Source organism: Vigna radiata, chromosome 9 (genome assembly GCF_000741045.1).
Source record: "Vigna radiata var. radiata cultivar VC1973A chromosome 9, Vradiata_ver6, whole genome shotgun sequence".
Lineage (NCBI taxonomy): Eukaryota > Viridiplantae > Streptophyta > Magnoliopsida > Fabales > Fabaceae > Vigna > Vigna radiata.
The window spans coordinates 17,089,533-17,113,286 of NC_028359.1; the positions used below are offsets into that span (position 1 = coordinate 17,089,533).

Below are 23,754 nucleotides of genomic sequence, written 5' to 3' on the forward strand. Positions count from 1 at the left end.
TTGTTTTCTTTAGAGTTTTATTTTTTAGGGGAGATTAAACATTTTGCAAACCACATTAAAGTCGCGCATTTGATTAAAGGTACTGCCTTCGGGCAGGCGTTGTAGGGTGCTAATACCTTCCCTACACGTAACCGACTCCCGAACCCATAATCTGGTTTTCGTGGACCTTGCCTTATCTTTTTATGGTTTTTCCGTAGTTTTCCAGAATAAACTATGGTGGCGACTCCAAATCATCTTTTTTAAATCGTTTCTTTTTTTTTTTTNATCGTCGTCGTCCCGTCGCGATTTTTCGGTTGCGACAACAACGAAACTGAATTGGCTATATTTAGCAGTCCAGGTTATTTGGCAAATTGAAAACTTCTAGCAACTTTTAATGATCAAATGTGACTTATATCAATATCCAAATGGATCAGTTCATTCATGAATCAAATTTTGACTATATGAGTTGCCNATTCAAGCTAAATCANAACCAAAACAGTATGCAAATTTCAGCACAGGATTCAAAAGTGTTTAGATCAGTATTTTGACTCTTAGAGCAAGTCTGGTTTAGCAAATATATCAAATTGAAATGGCTAGTAGAGACTGCCACTGTCCAATTCAAATTTGGACCCTACCAGTTGCTCAATTCAATAAAAGAAACGATCCAGACACACATGGGAGTGCATATCTAATGCTCAAACTGATATGAAACACAATATAATGTTTCTAGGCAGCAACTAAACTGAACAAAAAAAACTCTATAGAATTATGAAGGAGTCCAGAAATGATTACTAAAGCTGGACCGGTTAAAAAAAAATTGCAAACTACTCTCAACAAAGCACTCCAGTACGGTTCAAACTGCTATGTGCAGAATTTGGAATTTGCTTGATAATGCTTTCCACTGGAATGTCTTAGACATAATTGGTGGTATGCATTTCGTCTCATTGCATCATATCCAACAATCATCCGCACACAGTTATGACAGTAAAAGCACAAAACAGATCAAAGACTGGTGCGTATACAATTTATTCCAGATGCAAACCAGAATTCAACTCTGAATTAGTTCAACTATGTTAACCTCTGGTACTGCTTTGCTGAGGAGCTTCAAGATGCACTAGGCTTCTTATTGAATTACTCCAATCAACTATGCAGATTTATCCATTCTTGGTTAAACATGGAATTTTTAGACAAAATTGGAAAATATTGACATGACTTTAACAAGACAGAATCAGGATTTCAAAAATAAAGACTCAAATCAGAAATATAAACCGATTAAAATGAGAAAAAACCAAAGCAAAACAAGGCTGGATCAATCAAATAACTCAAAGGAATCTATGGAATGTAAGACAAATCAATGGAACAGTGAAACAAACAAAGCACACGCAAGGAACTTGATGACAGAACGGATCAATGCAGTAGAACTTATCTGGAGCGTGATGCAAGTCGAACCTTGCTCTGAATACCACATGATAAGGATGCTCCAGCCAGGGACGTGGATTTAGTTGCAGCGGAAGTGGAATCAAACGGTAGCTGGATGCTTAGATGCAGCGGCTGATAATGCTTGTGATTTGGCAGCAGTGGAGGAGTGAAATCAGTGGAGGCAATGGTGGAGGAAGAGCTCTACGGTGGATGAAAGCTCTAGCTCAGGCGGCCCTCACTTGGAAGGAAGCTAGATGGAGATGAAAGCTCAATATGAAGTGACTTTTGGGCAGAGTCTAGTTGCTGGAAATGCGAAGAAAAGAGAAGAAAAAAAGAAGGATGTTTTACCTGCTCCTTGAATAATTTTAGTGAAGTGAGAGTGAGAAGACCGTCAAACGAGAGCAAGTACCGTGAACCATGAGAGTGATTTGTGAGAGCAGAAGTTACTTTTTTGGTATACACAATGAGTAAAGAGAATATTTTATTTTTCAGGGTTTCATAAATAAAATAATAAATTAAAAAAAATAAAATTAGGTAGGTGGGTTGGTGTGCCAACCCGGCTCATCACAGATTCAACCCGCATGAGCCGGGTCTAAATGAGCCGGGTTGCAATCTGACTCATATATAAGTGGGTTGTATTTTTCAAACCAAATCCGGTCCGAACCCGTGACGAGTCAGGTTGACCTGCGGACTGTGAACCATTTTGACAGCTATAGTTAAAATATAATTAACTACAAGTTTCTACATGACTTTCTATCACTGCTAGAATTTTCCATACTTCATAGATGTTTTCTTAAGATTTCTTTCAAAAATTTGTAAGAAAAGTGTTTTTCTTTTTCATTTTTCTTATGAATTTTAATAGGAAAGTAAAGATGATTATCTTGAAACTAAAAAATTCACAAGAAATTTCTTGCAAATATTTTATGCAAATTGTTTATGGAAAATATTCGCGCCGAATTTTCGTCCAAACAAAGATTCACAGCAGTTTTTCGTTTCAGAAAATCAATTCAAAAACAACATACACTCTTTCTTTACAAATTTAAATTTCACAAATAATTTTCCTGCGTGGTTTAAACTCACAAGTAATTTCTTACAAATAAATTCACAAGTAATTTTCTTTGTAAAAATAAATTTGTAATATAATTTTTCTACTAATAATTTTGCAAGAAATTTTGTAAAAAATAAATTACAGTAAATTTTAAAATATGTATAATTTTAATTTTTATATTTTTTTAAATGACAAAATAACTTATAAATATTCGATTTCAAATTCAGCATATATATATATATATATATATATATATATATATATATATATATATATATATATATATATATATATTATATCCAACTAAGAATTTTCAACAAAATTTGCATTGCTTAACTATATATTCAGAATTTATTAATATAGAAAAACAAAGTAACAACTGAGCCATTCTTAAGCACAACTTCTTCAAACAACTTCAAACTCATAACTGCTAAGCCTTAAAGCTCCAAGATCTAGTTTTATTGTCAGATACCACATGCAGTGCTGTGGTAAACTCAAGAACTCAACCCCACTACTTCAAACACTAATATTTAGAAAGGAACCAAATATAAGAATAATATAACCTGATACATCTATCCAAATTTATGCAACGCAAATACCACAAACAAATAAATAAATAAGAGTTTGTTAGTTATTGTAACCCTGCATTCCAAAACTCTGCACTCTTCATTACAGCTATTCTGAGAACCCGAATGATGATCAAACATCATAACAGGTCAGTCTTAATATGAGAACAATCTACTACAATTATTAATTTTATAGTTTTAATATATAGTAAAAGTCATAAACTCTTCAAGGCCACTTAAAAATTCATTTGTGTATGCTTCCAATGAAGAGAATTGCTGTGAAGATCACGAAGAAATCAGGGGAGGATGTTAAAATAATATCAGAGGACGCTCCAATTATTTTCTCCTAATTAATCTCAACAGTTATTGGCACTTATCTATTTGACTTTTTTATTACTTTGGTTTCCAATTCTCTGACAGTCATGCACTTGGTGTCACCACCATTGTCAAGGAGGTTGAAACCATAGATTAGTCTTCAGCAACCTCAACTCAACAGCAAATACAATAATTGAGTACTATATATGGCTATCTAATTAATCTAACAACTTTATCATTGTAATTATGTAATTTCTACATATATAACTAAGAACTTTATCAGCTGATTATGTATAACCATACTTGAATGAAAGGAAGTTGTGCCATGATCTTTCATACACATAAGAAGTGGTATATCTCTAGTTCTTTTAAACTTCAGCTTGCTCATCTCCATGTTATGAAGTGAGATAATATGCTGCATAATGTTCATACAGCGAAGGTTTTAAGGAGGAAGAAATCAAAGTATATATGGGAAATAAAAACAAACCAGGAAATTTTCCAAATAATTATTATGGAGGTACAATGTATCCAATTGTGCTAAATTACCAAGTTCTGGTGGTATTGAACCTGCAATTAATCCAGTGAGAGTAAGAAATAGACATGTGAGATTCTGCTATTGGAAGAATTCAGAAAGACTTAAAAGTTCTTTAGGCATAGACATATCAGGAAGATGATTATTGCCAAGGTTAAGATCACTAAGCTTCGCAAGTGTGCTTATTCTTTGGGAATGGTTCCTGAAGTGCAACACTGAAGGCCCTAAAGAAAAATCATATTTGGTCTCTGACAAACATGAATGGGGAATATCAAACAGTTGGAAATAAAAAAAAAAAAAATCATCAAGATTTTAGACATAGTAAGGAAGGTCATAGTTTTGGTCTTGAAAGACAATAAAACCATTGATTTCAACCATTCTACTAATCAGTTAAACAAATTCTACAAGTAAAATGTAATGTCAAAGGAAACAGAAGTTTGATAGCAATCAAAATGCAGAGTAGAAAATAAAAATGTATCAACCCTTGTCCAGGAAAACATCAGCCACGGGTTACAACATAAACCAACTCATCTAACACAAAATTTACAAACCATTCATGCACATCCTATGACAAACACATAAATGTAACTTCTTACTCAAATAAGGGGTCACCTCTCATCATTTCAACAAGTCTCTAGAAATCATTTCGTGAAAAAATACCTCAGCCTTTTCAGTCTGGCCATTCTTAAAGAGAGCAGAGATGATTATTTCAAAAGTAATAACATTAGATAAACAACCACTGTCTTCCATTTTGGACCACAAGGTCAATGCCTCATCAAGCAAACCCTCCTTACAAAGACCACTTATCATAGCATTATAAGTAGGGATGTTGGGATTGTGACCTTTATTCAATAGATCCTGAAAAATCTCTTGTGCATTCTTAAGTCTCCCCCCTCTACACATCCCATTAATAAGTATATTTACCGTGTACATATCGGGCTGAACTCCATTCTCTCTCATTTTCCTCAATAATTCAATTGCCTTGTCTAGATGTTGATTTTTGCATAAACCATCAATCAAAGAACTATAAGTGATTACATTTGCTTGTCTATTTCTACCACGCATCTCACGAAAAAGATCCCAAGCATGAGAGATTCTTCCAATTTTGCATAAACCATCAATAAGAGTATTGTAAGTCACAGTATCTGGAACCATATTCCTGTCGTGCATTTCCTGAAAGAGATTTATAGCCTTATCCACCCTTTTGTTCCTTATGAATCCATTTATCATGATACCGTAGGTCTTAACATCAGGACTCACTCCCATGTGAGTCATTGCACTGAATACCTGTTTTGCATTCCTCACTTTATTAAGTGCGTAATACCCATTCATTAGAGCATTAAAGCTAACAACATTAGGTTTCACATAAGCTTTCACCATCACACCTAACACATTTTTTGCTTCTCCTAGCTTTCTTTCCTTACACAATACATCAATCAATATATTATAGGTATAAACATCCGGCCTGATGCTATTTGATATCATTTCATTTAGGAAACCAAATGCTACCTCTACCTGTCCTACTAAACAAAAGCCATAAATTAGAGTATTATAATTAACAAGATTAAGAGGAATTCCCTTGATAACCATCTCATAATAGAAATCATAAGCTTCTGTTGGATGTTTCTCTTTTAATAAAGAGTCAATAATAATGTTATACATTACTATTGATGGACGTTGAATCGTTCTGAGCAATTCGATGGCGGCTTCCGTTTCTCCTATTTTGCTCAATCCATTGACCAGAATTCCGTAAGAATATTGGTCGAGCGGAAATCCTAGTGCTACTACTTTGTCATGAAAATTGAGGGCTTCCTTGACCTCACCCTTGTCACAGAGACCTCTCATGAGTGTATTTAAGGTAAAGGCATCTGGATGATAACCCCGTTTGAAAATCTTGGCAAATACAGAGAAAGCAAAAGCCAATTTGTGTAAGTGACAGAAACAATTGATAAGGAGGTTGAGATTAGCAAGGTCACAGAGAATTCCCTTGAACTCCATTTGCTTGATAAGAGAAATAGAGGTAGAGTACTGCTTCATCCTCACAAGAAATCCCAAAATTTTTCCAAATTCGAAGATGGAAGGAACATGACGCTGATGAAGCAAACGATTGAATTGTGAGACGGCGTCGTCGTGTAAGGAAGTTTGAGAGTGAAGGTGAGAGCAAAAGAGGGAATTGTGCATGGGAAGAAAAGGAGAAAACTTGGCAATAGAAGGAAGAAGAGAAACCGTAACACTTCTTGAAAGCCACATCTTTGCTGCAAACAATAGTATGGAATTCTTCAAATTTACCTTTTATTTCATTTTAAAAAGCTTAACTTGTATATTTTAAATCTTTTGTTAGAACAAGATAATTAAATTTAACGAATTTGAGTTTTATTTTAATTTTTTATTTGGATAAAACTTTTTTAATTACCACTAAATTCTAAAAGTTAATTAAATTTGAAATAATTATTACTAACAAAAATTATTTGTTAATACGAAAATGTATATGTTTCATTAATGATAATAAATAAAATAAAAATAATTAGTAGTATAAAAACGTGTGTACATCACATATATCTTACCTTATGTCTTATATATGATAATAGAAAAATAACTAATATTACAAAAAAATAATTATAATTTTTAGCTCTACGATAGCTGTTTTATATACAGATTTTATTTTTACTATAAAAAATTATTAATTGATACGAAACTATATGTTTAACTGATGATAATAAATAAAATAAAATAATTAAAAGTATAAAAACGCGTCTCATGTCTATCTCATCTTAATAAAATTACTAACAATAAATTATATTAAATATATAGAAAAATGTATTCTTAAAAGTTGATTATAAAATAAATACTTTTTCCATTTTAATGTAGACCATTTTATATTAAAGTAAGATTAACTTAATTTAAAAATTATATAAAATGTGAAAAGTAAATTAATAAAATAATTTATATTAAAAAAAGTAAAATTAATACTAAAATTTGGACTTAAATAATAATTTAGTTTTTATTTTCTTTGGATTTATTCAACAGTTCTAATATCCATTTTGTTTGATTTGATTTATTTTTTATAGTTATTGTTTTATATTTAATTTGATATTTATATTAATTATTTTTGTTTAATTCAATCAATTTTTTTTCAAAATTAAAAATTTATATTCTTCTTTAAATTAAGGTTAAATTTAATTTTTATATAAACATTATATTAATATTTTTATTAATATTCACATTGTTAAAGATAAAATCGTTTATATGACCAAACACTCTCATACTATCAAGTTTAATCAAATAACATTAAAACTTAGGATGAAAACACATGACTTAGAGTTAAAATTTCCACAACAAACACAACCTAGAACCTGAACCCCAAACATTGAAAACCTAGAAAAATACTTAGGTCTTAGGAATAGATAACATCTAAGATAAAACACTCAGACGCATTGTCTAAAAGCGTCAAAAGAGATTGAACAAAATGTTCAATGCTTATAATATCTTGAATAGGTGTTCAATTTCTCTCGAAAACAAAATAGGTCGAGATAATGTCTCTGACAAAATATTTTTAAGAAAGCCTAAACAAGTTAAACACTATCTGACCAATGATAATATCTAAAAAGGTGTTTACTTAACCAGACGATACCATAAGCCTAACAAACACCTTATCTTATGATGAAGTATAATTTATGTTAGGTATCCGTTGTGAAAAGAGCTTAATCGAAAAATGCTACCTAATGGTGGAAAATAAAAAACACTTTTTTGTTCTGAACGTTTAAAAACAAAAAAAAAATGATAAGGAAAGACATATATGTTCTATGCACAGTTTACTCTAATTTTTTTAAATAAGCGATCTACCCGCATTCATAGTGCTACATATCAAATATCAAAAAGTGAACGTTAGAGATAAAGGAGATATTTATAGAATATTCTTCACTTGAAGCAAAGTCTAAAAGAATTGTACAACATACTTCAAGCAAAGGACTGAAAAAGCATGTCTGTTCTGACAAAGTTGACTTACACAACGGCTGTTGTGAAAAGAAGAAAGAGAAAATACAAGTATCAAGACTATCAATTACGAATCTAGTTTAACAGACATATATCCATGAAGTCTATAAATATAAGATCTCTCAAGAAGAAAATCAAGAAGATAACTAAAGAGCATAAGAAAATCTTACAACGAAAAATCCATCCTAAAAAGAAGAGAAAGAGCTCAAAGAAAAACAATACATCTGAACTGAAGAAAAGAGAAAAAAAAAAGAGAAAATAAGAAAGTGATATTCTCAAGCTTAAGCATCATATTTCTTACCTTGTAAGAGAGAAAAAAGAAACACCCATGAGTGTTTAGACTGCATTGTATTCTAATCAAATCCTCTCTATGAGAGATATAGTCTGAACTACTTGTAAGGAATTGTTGATTGCAATTCCGAAGAGAATTAAAGTACTTACAACTGAACTTAGTTTGAGTTAAGGAATCTTGACAAGGGTATACCAGGAGTAGTTCAAATACTCAAAGGAAATCTCGGTTAAGGTTGTTGAGTACAAAGAGTGGTGCGAATACTTAGAGGAAATCTCGGCAAGGGTGATGAGTACCAGCAGTGGTGCTTGTTGGGAATCCAAGTGTGAGTCTAAGTCCCACATTGGATAGAAATGAGAAAGTAGAGCACTATATAAAGATGAAAGACCCATTAACCTATTGCCTTAAGGTTTTGGGTAGAGAGTGGTGTCAATCTTTTATATGGTTAGGCTTAGATGTCATTGGTGTTTGTGTAACCCATAGGTAACCTCCTCTTTGTTAAACACAATAGTGGTATCAAAGCTGATGGTTTGTCTTGGTGACCGACTTAGACGAGTATAATGATCCATATACCGAAAGTCTTCCTGGCAAAAGGTATTCAGGTAAGCGAGTTCCGTGAAGATGAACGGCGGTTGGAAAGGGCTACTCGTGGTTGTGATTGGTTGGGAATGCTTCTGTTGGAGGGGAAGTGTACCTATGTGGAAGGGACTCACCCTTGAGGGGAGATTGTTGGGAATCCAAGTGTGAGTCTAAGTCTCACATTGGATAGAAATGAAAAAGTAGAGCACTATATAAAGATGAAAGACCCATTAACCCATTACCTTAAGGTTTTGGGTAGAGAGTGGTGTCAATCCTTTATATAGTTGGGCTCAAATGTTATTGGTGTTTGTGTAACCCACATGTAACATCCTCTTCGATAGACCCAACAGTGCTAATACCCATTTGTAATCGTGTGAAGATTATAGTGGAACCCTCTGCAGAGGAGACTAGACGTAACTCTGTTGGAGCGAACCAGTATAAAATCTCTTGTGTTACTTTCTCTTCTCTTAACTAAATGAGCCTCTTACAAAACCTAAGAATGTTTTAAAGGCTTGACAATATGTTATATCAGAAGGGTTGCGAAAACATTTTTAAATAACACTATTCAAATCACCTCTCCTTCCTTTATAGTGTTTTTCAAATACTTCACGTATATTTATTAAATATTTTTAATTTAAGGTTAAAGTTGATTTAGAATGAAAATATTAACTATAAGAACTAACACGATTTATTTAAAATTTTAAGAGATTAAAAATTATAGAGTATCAAAATCACATAAACTACCAAATAAAAATGTCATATAATATTATATTAATCGATTATATTAATTTATGAGATTTTTAACCTCTTAATGTTAGTCCTTACTCTTAAAACTTTTGTTCTAATTTTAAACCAACTGTAATCCTAAAACAAAAATATTTAATAAAAAAGTGAATTTTAATAAAAATATCAATATAACATTTATATAAAAAAAATTAGATCTCCATTTGAAAAGAACAAAATTACTCTATTTTAAAATTGAGACAAAATTGTATAAAAATAAGAATAATTTGACCAAATTGAATATAAAATATTAGTTTTAACCACTTATTCTAACACATGACACATGTTAGTTTGAGATGTAAACAATTTTTAAAAATAAAATAAAAATAAAAATAAATAAAATAAATTAAAAAAACCAAAAAAATTAGAACAAACATGTAACAATATTCATTAATTATTTAAAACAATGTTAAGAAAAAAGACTGAATTACATAAAATTTACAAAAATTAAGACTTTATTAAAACAAAAATATTAGGATTGAATTGAATAAACTTAACAAATAAGTAGTTAAAAAGAATAATCTCATATTTATAATTAAGGGTTAAATATGTTTTTAGTCCCTGAAGTTTTACTGATTTTTGGTTTTAGTCCCTGCATGAAACATTGATGGCATTTTGTTTCACGTGGTTGCCAATCAACGTTTCATGCCAGTTATGAATTTATTCTGTGCCATGTTTTGTTTTCTTTTTATTTCAAATTTGCACAGAAGCCCTTAATTTCTTCTATGTTTGCACTTTGATTGTTTTCTTTTCTTTTCTCTGTTTCTACTTTGTGCCTTCACCTGGAACCTTCCATCAGCCAGAACTGAATTGGTGGACACTGAAGGTAAACTTCTTGGAAGTTATGACATATATAAGGTCTGAGGCCAATTATAATATCTGGCAATGGGGGTGGAGTACAATATGCAGCAATCCGAAAATCCCAATCCTTTTCTCTATTGGTTGAATTTTAAAAGCATAAAAATCCTCACCCCAGACACAACAATGTTTCTGTAGTAGCAAACAGAGGGTAAAGAAAAGAAAAGTAGACCTACCAACCAACTTCATTTTGAGACAAAAGGTGGAAGGAATGGGAGGAGCATTTGGGAAGATGTCGGTGAGATGAGGAAGTCTGAAACGAGCCTCCCAATCTTGCTGGAACTTTGTTTTCCAATCGGGGTCACTGAAATCAATACCGGAAATGGTGCAACTTGGGCTGCTCACCTCCGCAAAGACGCCGACTTTCCTAGTGACACTGGTGGGTGGCAACGGGAGGAGACGGGGATTGAAGCAAGAAATTTGTGGCGCAATTTGAAGGAGATGACGGTGGCCTCAAACAGCATTACCTGTGGTTTGAAGCAAGAAATCCGTGTTTTTGGGCAGATACAGAGTTGGGAGAGCATTGGTGTGTGAGAAATCAATTTTGGAGCCAAACAGCATTACATGTGGTTTGTTGCGTGAAGTGACTGAAGAAACAAAACTAGGTGTTGTCACTCAGATCTGTTCCATTCCCTCGCCAATCCAATTTCTGTTCGCACATTTCGCGTGCCTTAAGCCTCGTCTCCTTCGGTATGGGAGACGAAGACGACGACGAGGTGCTCGGTTGCGCCACCACCGCTTCTAGTCAATCCGCCTCCACCAATAGCTTGCCACCTCCTGCCAATAACACGCTTCTCAAATTGAACCATCGTGATGATAATTTTGTTTTGGCTTTGCTTCTCATTTATTGTTTCATGTCTCCAGTGTGTGAGAAGGTAGAAAACAGGGGAAGAACAGTGTGTGAGATGGCTGCCCCTTCTGAACCCTAATTGCAGTGTTAATGCTAAAGTGTAAACATAGTAGAAATTAAGGACTTCAGTGCAAATTTAGAATAAAGAAAGAAAAGAAAACGTGGAGAGAATAAAATCACACTTGGCATTGGACGTTAGCCACGTCAAATAAAAATTAACGCCGTTTAAAATTAAGGACTATTTATAACAGTTTCAAAACTATAAAGACTAAATGTCATCAATGTTTCATGTTTGAACTAAAACCAAAAATCAGTGAAACTTCAGAGACTAAAAGCATATTTAACCATATAATTAATATTTCATATCTATATATAAAGGTGTATAATTTTAGTTTTCCTATTTTACCCTTAATAGTATAATTCTTAACTTAAAGAGTGATTATAAAATTATCACCGGTTTTAATTTTACTCTCTTTTTTATCCATTCTTTCAACATATTTTTATTTCTTCATCTTATTTATTCGTTTCAATCCTCAATTACACATACTTCTCACTACTATTGTTATATTTCTTCACATAAATATTGAAAATGAAGTTAAACTTCTATAATTTTTGGAAGGTTTAAACTATATAAACGTTTTTGTTTTTGTTCGGTTTTCTCACTTTGGTTTCTTTTTTTAAATTTTCTCAATTGAGTCTTTAAAACGGCTAATTTAAAGCAAATTAATCCCTTCCATTAAAAATAATTATCAGTGTTAATTTTTTGTACAGATGAAAGGGTGATGTGCCGATTTTTGAACACGTGGCTTATTTCTCTACCTTCTCTCTCACGCCCTCCCCGTCCTGCATTCTGCGTCACCTCTTCCACCTCCGCCTCCAAATCCTCCGTTTCCACCCCTATCCCACCTCGAACTCCTCCCTGACCATTTCCAATTCCACCCCACTCCCATAAGCACCGTTCCCTCCACCGCAACCTATGCCACCGCAACCTATGCCACCGCCACTTTTCCTGCCCAGACGACACTACATTTATTGCTGAAAATCCAAAGCAATATAAGCATAAACCAGGAATTGCTACTGCATAAAATGAGAAAGGAATGAAGGACAAGGAAGGTTCTGGAAAGTGGACAGAGCAACGGTTGAAAGCCATATTCGGATGAAGCAGCGGCTGATTATCCTCTTCTAGCGTCTTCTTTTCTCACTTCTATTTCTCGTGGCCCCACCTATTTTTTATTTTTTTTCCTTTTTCAATTGTTTTCCTTTCATTCTCGAACCCACGAACGCCCCCTTTTTTCTTTCTTCCTCCGTCAATTTACTCCCATCCGAAACTTCTAGAAACAACAAGAACCTATCATCTCTTCGCTTTCTCTCTCAACCCTGAATTTTTCCGCTTCCGACGGTCGTTATCCTACTCTGTTGGCCGCTGAATATTGTTTTCAATATTACACAGATCAAATCAAGGAACAAAATAATATCTTCATATAACTATTCGTTCATTAATATTATTTTCTTTCACCTGGATAATATCAAGAGGAATCGGGTTTGGATAAGGTTAGATAGGTTCCAGTTCTAGACTTTCTCGTAGATGTATGTATTTACCTTGTGCGAATAACTGTGTAGTTGGTAAGTAGTAAATTGATGCATTTAGAAAAACTAGTTTATTTTAGAAGCCGGTTATGGAGCTTAGGTAGGTTTCAGTTCCAGATCTGGTAGCGGAGCGGATGATGACGCCATTACCGGTGGAGCAAACCCATGAATCAGCGCCGGCGGAGTCACAGAGATCTATCCCGACGCCGTTTCTAACGAAGACGTACCAGCTCGTGGATGATTCCTCCGCGGATGACCTTCCTGGAACGAAGATGAATCTGACGTAGCAGAAGTCATACGGGAAAAATTGGACACGAATCATCTGTGTATAATTTTAACACCGTTAAAAGGTTGATTTGCTTTAAATTAATCGTTCTGCATATTCAATTAGAAAAGTTAAAGAAAAAGTGACCAAAATAGGAAGATCGAAGCAAAACAGGAACGCAAAATAAGAATTATTGTGAGATTCATAGGCAGCAGATGAAAAATAATTAAGAAAAAAAAGTAAACAATTACAATACTTTCATATTTGGATTAAAAAATTTACATAAAATTATTTTTATTTTATTGATTAATATTTTATGATTTGTTGTGCTTTCAAATTTAGATTGAAATTTTTACTAAAAATTATTTAGCTGAATTTTCAAATCTGATATTACTTAACTTTTTTGTTTCAATTGAGTTTTAATTTTAGTTTTTTTTTTCAATTTGTCATAAATTTTAAAATATTCACTCAATTAGATCATTTTGTAATTCTTTTACAAATGTTAGGTCAATTAAATCTCCACCATTTTATACATGTCTATCAATGATGTCTTAGCTCATCCTAGACGTCTGACTATGCTAGATGAACTAAGTGTTCTATCGAATTGTCGAACTTAAGAGCTCGTCCCATTACCGTATGAGAAATTTGTTGTTGGTTACAGGTGAGTTTTGTTGTTAAGACAAAATCGTCTAATCAAACCTTGTTTTGAAGTTTAACAAAAACGTTTAACGAAATAATGTTTATCAAATAAATAATCTAGGATTAGTTCGCTAAACTTTGTACGTATAAACAATATCCTAAACACTAAACTTTACTCAAACAAACTATGCATAAATGCTTATGCACAAATAATGCCTAAAAGCTTAAGAAAAGTCTAATGCTTGTACAAAATAGTTCTCCATTGTTTGTTGTGATGTTTTATCTTTTTGTATGTAGATCTAATCAATACAAAGCCTTATTAAAAAGTTCTGCATGAGATTATAAGAACGTTAAGAGATATGAAGAAGATATTTTAGGAATATTTCCTTTATGCCTTATATTTGTCTCTTCCGTACAAGAAGCACAATTGTCCATACAAGATGCAATATAACATCTGACCTCATACTAAAATGCTACATCCATATACAAAAGTTTTGTAAAATAATAATTTATTGCAAAGGTTGGCTTTCAACGTGGGCAACATTCAAAAGTGAAAACAATCAATTTTTATTATTCATTATTGTTGGCAAAACGTTCTTCGGTGCAATGTTCAATTTTTATTTATTTATTTATTATTCATTAGTGTGGCAACAATCTTTGACCAAGTTTCTCATCTAAGAGGGTTGCACGCTCTATAAATAAATTATTTCATGCATTCCTAAACACATAACATTTTCTCTCATTCTCCTTCCTCTTAGTTTTGTCTTTTCTCCTTTTCTTTTCTAAAAATATCTTGGGTTTAATTTCTACTATTTTTAGGGTTTCTTACTAGTTCTAAAATCGTCAGAAATTTCTGGGAAGTTCTTGCACAACACACCACAGATAAGTCCTTAAGGACAATGAAACTACACGCCTCAAGAAATACTTTTCGTGATTTTGTCAACAATTTCTTCAACAATCTTAAGGACTTATGGTTGACATCAATAACTAGATTCCATAAAGTAATTTTTTTTTTCGAAACTTAGACGATATTTGTGAAACCACTTCCGAACATGTCAAAAGTCAGGGTTTTCTCTAGATAGAACTTCTGGCGCTGGCAAGGATGCGTGTCCACCCTTTTAGACATGTATGGAGTTGTTGCTGCTCTTTCATCTCCAAAGCTCGACTCCAGTATCCCTTCAAACTCAAAACTAGAAGATTGGATTTACGCGAACAAGGAATGCAAACACACTTTGTTTAGTGCTCTTTCTAATAAGTTGCTCACTACATATTTTTACAAAATAGAATACTTCATAAAAAAATTGGTAAAACTCACTATGAGCTATGGAGAAGTTATAATCTTAAATATCTAAAAGTATGGTGGTACCTAGTTAAGGTGATACTACCCGATCCTAATAAAAGGAAAATAGGCTCTAAAACATATGATTGCATGTTTTTAGGTTATGCTTAACATAGTGTTGCTTATAGATTTCTAGTTCTTAAAACATGATGTGATTGAATGTAACACTGTAATGCTGCCTTTGGAACCTTCTCTTATTTTCATGTTCCTTTTCTTGCACTATACGTTCCAATCCATCCAATCTTGCCTCCATTCTCGTATTGACCATGCCGCACAGCTACCACAACACCAATAAAGTGGCTCTGAATACCAGTGATAGGTACCCGGATTTATTTATAACTATAAAGACTTCCAAGACAGGTTCCTGGATGTTCACCTTAGAAAAACCAGACAACTTTATTACCAATGAAACAAGCATAGTAATCTAAACTGTTACACTCTCCCTAGCCTTCCCTTTACAAAACTTCCTAAAAACAACTATGTACACAAACTTTATAAAAGTCTGAGACAACAAAACATACTCACATATAGTTATAAGTATCAAGTTGTTTGCCACAAAAATTTTCGAATATGTTCAACTCTACAATGTCAAGTACAGTAAGGTGATAGTAATATATCAAGCATGTTTTATAACCAGACTACACATTTGAGCGACCAAATTCATGTCGGTGCATGCTAATCTGAACATAGTGTCTATAAATGGGGGGTGTGCTATTGTGGATACTTCATGATTACAATTATATATTAACCTTTTTCCAACATATCTACAATAATTGTTTCATCACAACCGATTTTCAACATGATTTGTTTAATTACTAAGTGTCTGAATTTTAGAGCATCACAATGTCGTAGATTCCAGCAATGTGAAACAGAACAGTAACTAGTCTTGGCCACTGGCATATTTGGAGCCATCTAAAGGAGAGAGGAAATTTTCATCAAACCATGAGGCAGGAAACAGTTCAGCGAGAAGAAGAACAAAAAAGTTAGTAGAATCAATATTTAGTGAATGTTGGGATTTGGTAGTGGATTTTGCTTCCCTTTCTCTATGTAAACACAGAATTGAGGTGAGTGTCTTCATTTAGAGCATTGTAACTTTGTCTGGTGTTAAACTTCTTTTGTATAATATTAAATTTTAACCATTATTAAATCTTGAAGTTACATGCTAAACATGGTAAAATACTATTAAGCATGCCTTTATTTTTTGTGTAATATATATGAATAAATGTAGGTTGAATTAGATAGAAATTCATATTTAAAGATTCATAAACTAAAATCATTTGAGTGGGATGAGAATTATTCCACTCGAAATATATAAAGTTCCATCTCATTCTTCATATTATTTCATCTCTTACCAATTAGTCAAACTTCTTAACTGATGCAAGTTTTTTTCTACGGGTAAGTTTCTCTTAACATTTGTGAATGTGTAGAAAATATTTAAAGTAAGTCACTTTTCATGAGCATAGTTGATTTATTTAAATAACTCTTCAAAGTCTCGTGATTTCACTAAATTTTTATCTACGTAATTTAACTTTTTAATTTATTGTTTTAAAAAATAAATAAGTATTTACTCTTTAATTTCCACTTCTGTTATATATCAACTTGATTTTTTTGGTAAACTATGAAATTTGGTTTAAAAAATATATGAATTTAAGAATCTACTTCATAAATATCGCAATTAAGCATATTCCTTTATTTCATTTGAGCTTCCAAATCTTTACGCGCAGTCTACTCAAAGTTAATATTTGTTAATAAACTATAACTTATAGAAAAGTTTTTAAAGTAGTTCAATAATTTAATCCAACAAAATTACACGCTCTTTAAAATAATTCAATCAATAAGTTATATATATACAAACAGACACACACAAAACTCAAACATTTTTTTATTTTCAAAACTCAGAAAAATCATGTCTCTTAGATATGTATTGGAAATTTTACGGTGAAAGTAGTGTTTCGAAATTTTGAAGTTTGTGATGAGACACAACTTCGTTCTTTAAGAAGTATTGTAACTGTTACTGCCTTTTTGACTAAACGTAGCGTTATATTCTTTTATGTCTTTCCAACGGTAGAGTTGTGTCCAATGGTTTCTCTTCTTCTATATAAGCTTTTTTATAACTTCATTTTCACAATTTTCTAAACATCAAACGCACCGTTTTCACGCTTCAGGTTTGTCCCTTCTGTTCGAGGATAACATAATATTATTAATTTACTTGTTAAATAGCCCTCAAAATTCCGATTTTAAGATCACTTTAGTAGTAGAATAAAAGGATACCACAGATTTTTCTTTAACACTTTCTTGCTTTGCTTTACCATGTTTAGAAAATTGTTGATGTTGTTTTACGCATTTTATTTTTAATTGAAGACAATTATATGAAATGTTTGATGGCGGATGTTTTCACATTTTTTTTTTCTCAAGTATATTTTCGTAGAGAATGGTAAGTGTTTGATTGATACAAACGGTTCCTTTCGTGATGTTAAGTTGTAGAATAATGAATTATCTGAAATCCAAAATGATGACATGTTCTTTGTTTTTTGTAATTTGTTGTTTGAATAAAAGGAAAGTTTCCTACTTCACTTTGCTTTGTGCCTGCCGACTTTATATTTCTTGGATCCCAAGTTTCTCTTTCCTTATATATCCCTTTCATTCAGATCCCAAATTAGCCTTAAATTATTGCCGCACTCAACAAGTTGAAAATAGAGGATATGCAAATGTAGACTTTCCATATAAATCTTTACTCTCTGTGTCTCTCGATTTAGATGTGAAGTGCATATACTGCAATTGAAACAAAATTGAATATAATTAGGAGTAGATAATATTAGAACCAACCGTCTTAATTCCTAGTGTACTGTTACCTTGTCACAGAAAATGTTGTAGTTTTCTGAGCAGAAAACTTTTTCATCTTAATTTTGGCATATAAGGAGTGTCTTAGTTTATCAATTTATTTCAATATTCTGAATTTCGCTTCTTATTTTTGTAATGCAACATGGGGTAATTGTTTTTGGCAACAAAATTGATTNGTTATGTTGTTTGATGCAGGGTTGTGAAACTTGGACGTAAATTGTATGATTAAATTCTCCTATGGGTGGTGGTGAGAGTCGTCTTCTAGCTATTATTATTTTGTTGTCATTCTTGCTAAGAAGTGAGTCATGGGGATGGTTTTCATCATCAAAGGAGACTCCTTCCAGTGAAAGGACCTATTCTAGAGGCAATTTCAGAGGTTCCAGTGCAGAGTTCTCCATTGAGGTCTTCAACGAGCAAAAGGGAGTGAAATTAATAGATAATGCTCAGAAGAAAATGATTACCTCAAACTCTTGTTGGCAAAATGCATATCAACATCTTTTTGCTGGGTGTTCTGAGATCTTGGCTGTTGATGAGAAGAGGTCTAGATTAGCTTGGCACCTAAGTGATTGCTTTCAGAGGGATTCTGGAAGATCTCCTTTTCCCCACTGTGACCCCAAAGCTTCTATGGCTTCATGCTTGAGAACTTTAGATGACCTTGCCCATAAGGTTTACCTTGAATTCTACCTTGAAACCAACATCATTTGTTATCAGTTACAGTTAAGTGCAGTTCTTTTAACTAATCTATATTTTGTTATTTATTTTTTGTGTTTGTCTTGTCTCAACTTGACTAATGTTCTGTACACTTTATAGGGCGTATGCATTCAAACATGAAACTGAGAGACTTGTGACTGAATTAAAAAGTTCAGCCCAGTATGTTGAGGACAAGTTAGATAACATTGAAGAGAAATCAGAACATCTATTACAAGGCTCTCAGAGAATTCATGATTCTCTTGATTTAATTGGCAGCCACACCCAACAAGTAGCTCAAACTGCTAGGCATCTGGAAGGCCACATAGATTCTGTGTTAATTCATTCACAGAATGTTTATGAGCAAACTACAAAAATTGCACTATCACAATCACAGTTACAAGAAGATCAAGAGGATATGAAGAGAAGTTTGGAGGATGGTGTAACAATGCTCAAAGAATCTTATAATTATTTGGGAAAAGAAATTGGAAAGTTAAGGGATGAAGCCATTGAGATAGAGAATGAGGTAATTAAAGTTGGAGATGTCATGTCATCAAGGATGAACACTCTGCAAAGCAAAGCTGAAGATATTGGGAATATGGCTGGGCTTTCCTTAGATAAGCAACACCAACTTTTAGATGGACAATCCACAGCACTTGAGTCCCTAAACTCATTGATTCAGTTTCAATCCAAAGCACTAGAAGAGANCAGGTAGACAAGTTAACTCATAAATTTGTATACATACATGGATTATTTAAGGAAAAAGTTGAGCTTCCTCGTGTGTTGCAGGAAAACCCTACAGTATTTTGCTGAATATGGGCATAGACAGCATGAAGAGCTTGTTCAACGTCAGGAACAGATTCAAGGATTTCATGATCGTTTGATGGAAAATTCAAAGTCAATATTGTCATCTCAGGTTTGCAATTTCTTGTAGACTATTGATTTTTGTGCTTCATGTAGTTTTAACCAAAACTCTCTTTTTCTAATTTACAGGAATCTTTTGAATCAAAGCAGGCTTCCATGTTTGTTGTTTTAGACAGAATTTTTGCTCTGCAAAATGCCTTGTTACTTGAATCAAGAATGATCAAAGCTTTCTTTGTTTATTCCATATCAATCTTTGTCATCTTCATGTTGACTAGTACGAAGCAAACATACAATATGAGACCGTTCCTGTATATTGGTATGTACTGACTAGTGCTATTAGTTTATATAAACGTCAGACTATATAATTTTGACTAAATATTATTTTTTTTACAGAGCTTTTTGCAACTTTCTTTGTGGAAGTAGTCGTTATTCGTTTAACAAGCGACAACATTGAGCACCAAACATGGATAATAAATGTGGCAAGATTATTATTCATGGTAGCTGCTGCGGTTCAACTGCTACATGCCATTTGCACATACAAGTAAATTGATAAACAGTAATAATAAAAATGCTATATTTTGAATATAAATTTTGTATCTCAGAATTCTTTGTTAATCATGCAGGGACTATGAAACTTTGAACCATCAAATGCTGTTAGCACTGATGAACAAGGTTAACACCATGCAAAACCAAAAAGAATTGTCATATGACATGGATACTGATTACGAGGATTGGTCTGAATGGATAGATGCTGATTTACCTGATGATGTTAATTGCCTTAATGATCCTGATTACATACCTCCAGAAGAAGTTACAGAGAATTCATTCACAGCTATGAAAAATTATAATCTACGCTCTCGCAATCTTCTTCATTGATTGTTACCACTCCGTACTAATTTATTAATCAGAACTTTGAAGTCTACTAGTGAAACTTTATTCCATTTATTTGTTTCATGATTCTGGATTATGTGTGTACTACTCTTTGTAAGGGTTTTGACTTTTTTGCAAAGATTCTTAGATTTTATGGCTTGAACAGTTTCAAGAAGTTTGTACAGACTAAAATATGGTACGACAACTTTGTCTTTAAATTTATATTCCAAATTCATATGCATATCTGCTTTGATGGTTAAGTTCAATTTTAGTATTTAATATTCGAATTACAAAAAATTTCAAAAATTCATTAAAGTAGAAATTACGATATTAAGTAAGAACATGTTGCAAATGAATTTATATTAAGTAAGAACATGCAAGAGTCACTGCATAACTTGCAATTTTCTTCCTGATTTAAAATGATAATTAGTGATTTTTAATTTATTTTGTTTAGTTGTTCATCGTTACGGTTAATTTAATATTAGTGACTTTCAGTTTTTTTTCCTTGTAAAATTAATATTAACAGAATAAACTAAAGTTAAATAGAAATTTAAATATTATCAACAAAGGGAATTTAAAAATTGTATTCAATTTTATAAATTAATTACTTTGCTACTATTTATTTTAAAATTTTAATTAATATTCATTTTTATCAGAATTTTATGATACCAATTGTATGTGTTTTGAAGTGTAGGGTGTAACATCCAATTGTTACGATAACAAAAAAAAAAAATTGTTCTTTTAAAACAAAAACAAAAGAAAACATCCATATAAATCTTAGACTGAGAAAATAAACAATAATCCATTACAATCCAATTAAAAGAACATTTATCATAGACTTGTATCTCTAAGTCAACTTAAATGAAATAACATAACCTGAAAATGTTCGAAAACAATATAAATCTTTTCCCGTTTCATTCTCGACTTCTTTCTGCTCTATTTATCAACTGGAGCATCTGTATTAACATCTGCTCCCGTATAACAATACGAGTTATACGATCATCGCATTCACACACAAATAGAAAGGATAAGCTACCATAATCATCATCCAATACAACATCAACACATCAATGATTAGTTAACAAAGTAATATCGTTAACATGACATATTCAATAAGTACACCAAAACCAATAACTACAAAAATATACATTGTCTCTTTGTACTTTCTCATATAAAACCTGTTCACCAAAACAGGACACTTGTTCACCAAAACAGGATAGTTTGAGTCATCCTCCACCGCAGCTTCAGATCTATCTCCCCTGCTCCTCAAGACTTATTAGTAAAAACTCCGCTGCTTTCACAACGGGCACTATACTCAGCTTGATTGGAAAACCTACGGGCGAGGTATCCTACCCTTTCTACTCTCTCGAAAGAGGAAAGAGTGGCACTCGAACCTTGTCTCTTCTACCGTCTGTCATAGACGAAGAGACCCACCTTTCTACCCTCTCGCAAAAGGAAAGGTACTACATCGATTTTTACACCGATACTGTGAAAGTACATATATCAAATATATCAACACTCGTGATTCTATTCAAATATTATTATCACACATCTCTAATCACCCTAACATATATTTTTTCTTTCTCGACTACGTTCAACCTTCCAAATTTACCTAATTCACAATTTATTTCACCACTAATACCAAAAGATAAAAAAAAATGTAAAGAACCGTTACGCTTAACATCTGCACCACCTAATAAAATATCCTTTATATTTTATTCTAATATAATATCATTCCCATAAAAAGCTAATAAAATATTCTTCATATAAAAATATAATATAATATTCGTATCACAACTTATATCACGTGAATCTTAAACTAACTTATATAACGTATGATATAATAAAATTAACCAAATATTATATAACGTCAAATCATAAATTAGTATAATAAACCATCATTCCTAGATTAACTTAAAATAAAGTTATCTATAAATGCATCCAGTATAATATCATTTCAAATACATAAAATACAATATATAACATACTTAGGCCCACACAATAACCAAGGTTTGATTCCATTCACCCCTGCAACCTACTACAAACATGGTTTCTGTTAAAACAACCATGACAGCCTTTAGTCAGCCTTTAGTCATCAACTCCATACTCTTATTAACATCCATGAACCCGTTTTTCATTCTCCTACTATTATTAACCATATTCATTATATTTCATATACCTTATTTCTCTATTCTTGTATTGACAATATACTCTTTCTGTATATATATGTCTCTCTTGTACTAGATTTTCCTATTATAACATATACAACTCTTTTCATGGAAACTATACTTCATGAATAAAATCATACTTTTCTAGCATTTATTCGTAATTCTCCTCTTATCATTAAATGATAAAGCAACCATCTTTAGACCCTGGTACATTGATCTCCTCACATGTGTGCATTTCAAAAGATTTTCTTAACACATATAGCTTCATACCTGTCGCAACCGGAATCACGACGGGACGACGATCCAAAGAGAAAAAATGTTTAAGAAAAGTTTTTGGAGTCGCCACCATAGTTTATTCTGGAAAACTACGGAAAAACCATAAAAAGGATAAGGCAAGATCTGTGAAAACCAGAGATGGGTTCGGAAGTCGATTACGTGTAGGGAAGGTGTTAGCAACCTACAACGCCTGCCTAAAGGCAGTACCTTTAATTAAACACGTGCATAAAGATGTGGTTTGAAAAATATTTAACTATCCCGAAAACAACAATATAAAGAAACAAAAATATTTTTTAGTTTTTTTGGGCCCAACAAGGATTGACCTTGCTCCTACGTATTCTCATTCAAAATGAGAAATCAGGGTTACGTAGTTCTTTCTGAAAATTTGTTTGTTGTTTGAAAAATGAAATTTTTGGTATTCTTATGTAAGCAAGAAGAAAAGGTTTTCTAGCACAAGGACGATGCGTGCGATCACACATGCGCTAGAACCCTTAAAATAATATTTTTTAATTTTATTTAGAAAGGAAAGGGTCTTCTAACACAAGGACGATGCGTGCGATCACACATGCGTTAGAACCCTTAAAATAATATTTTTTAATTTTTATAAAGGAGAAGGAAAAGATTTTCAGCACAAGGCCTACACGAGCGGTCGCACGTGTGCTTAAACCTTTTCAAAATATTTTTATTTGATTTTTATATTTTTATTTATTTTTTTTAAAAGAGAATGAAAAGATTTTCAGCACAAGGCCTACGCGAGCGGTCGCACGTGTGCTTAAACCTTTTCAAAACAATTTTTATTGATTTTTTATAAAAGGAAGAAAAGGTCTTAGCACGAGGACGATGCGTGCGATCACACACGTGCTTAAACCTTCAAAACAATTTTATTGATTTTTATAAAAGGAAGAAAAGGTTTTAGCACGAGGACGATGCGTGCGATCACACACGTGCTTAAACCTTTAAAACACATTTTTTGATATTTTTATAAAAAGAGAAAAGGTCTTAGCAGG

The 23,754-nt window shown here is 32.5% G+C and overlaps 3 protein-coding genes across 4 annotated transcripts in view; 1 reads left to right on the plus strand and 2 right to left on the minus strand.

Moving 5' to 3' along the window:
* Positions 1 to 3,321: 3,321 nt before the first annotated feature.
* Positions 3,322 to 23,754, minus strand: part of LOC106773450 (pentatricopeptide repeat-containing protein At1g12300, mitochondrial-like) — a 67,078-nt gene continuing 46,645 nt past the window's right edge. Inside the window, exon 2 of the mRNA XM_014660144.2 lies at positions 3,322 to 3,495. The gene's annotated coding sequence lies outside the window, so the exon portion shown is untranslated. The remainder of the gene's footprint in view (positions 3,496 to 23,754) is intronic.
* Positions 3,478 to 6,147, minus strand: LOC106773446 (pentatricopeptide repeat-containing protein At1g12300, mitochondrial-like). Its single transcript, XM_014660139.2, has one exon. It carries the CDS (start codon positions 6,107 to 6,109, stop codon positions 4,478 to 4,480), a length of 1,632 nt encoding a protein of 543 aa, XP_014515625.1. The 5' UTR covers positions 6,110 to 6,147; the 3' UTR covers positions 3,478 to 4,477.
* On the plus strand, positions 17,522 to 20,500 carry LOC106773448. Of its 2 annotated transcripts, XM_022785983.1 has the most exons (7): positions 17,522 to 17,751; positions 18,078 to 18,598; positions 18,693 to 19,280; positions 19,359 to 19,485; positions 19,563 to 19,749; positions 19,827 to 19,974; positions 20,057 to 20,500. In XM_022785983.1, the coding sequence occupies exons 2-7, from the start codon at positions 18,120 to 18,122 to the stop codon at positions 20,307 to 20,309; spliced, it is 1,782 nt and encodes a 593-aa protein (XP_022641704.1). In that variant the 5' UTR covers positions 17,522 to 17,751; positions 18,078 to 18,119; the 3' UTR covers positions 20,310 to 20,500. The 2 variants fall into 2 exon arrangements, with proteins under 2 accessions (XP_022641704.1, XP_014515627.1); XM_014660141.2 differs by lacking the exon at positions 17,522 to 17,751 and having other exon boundaries at positions 17,768 to 18,598.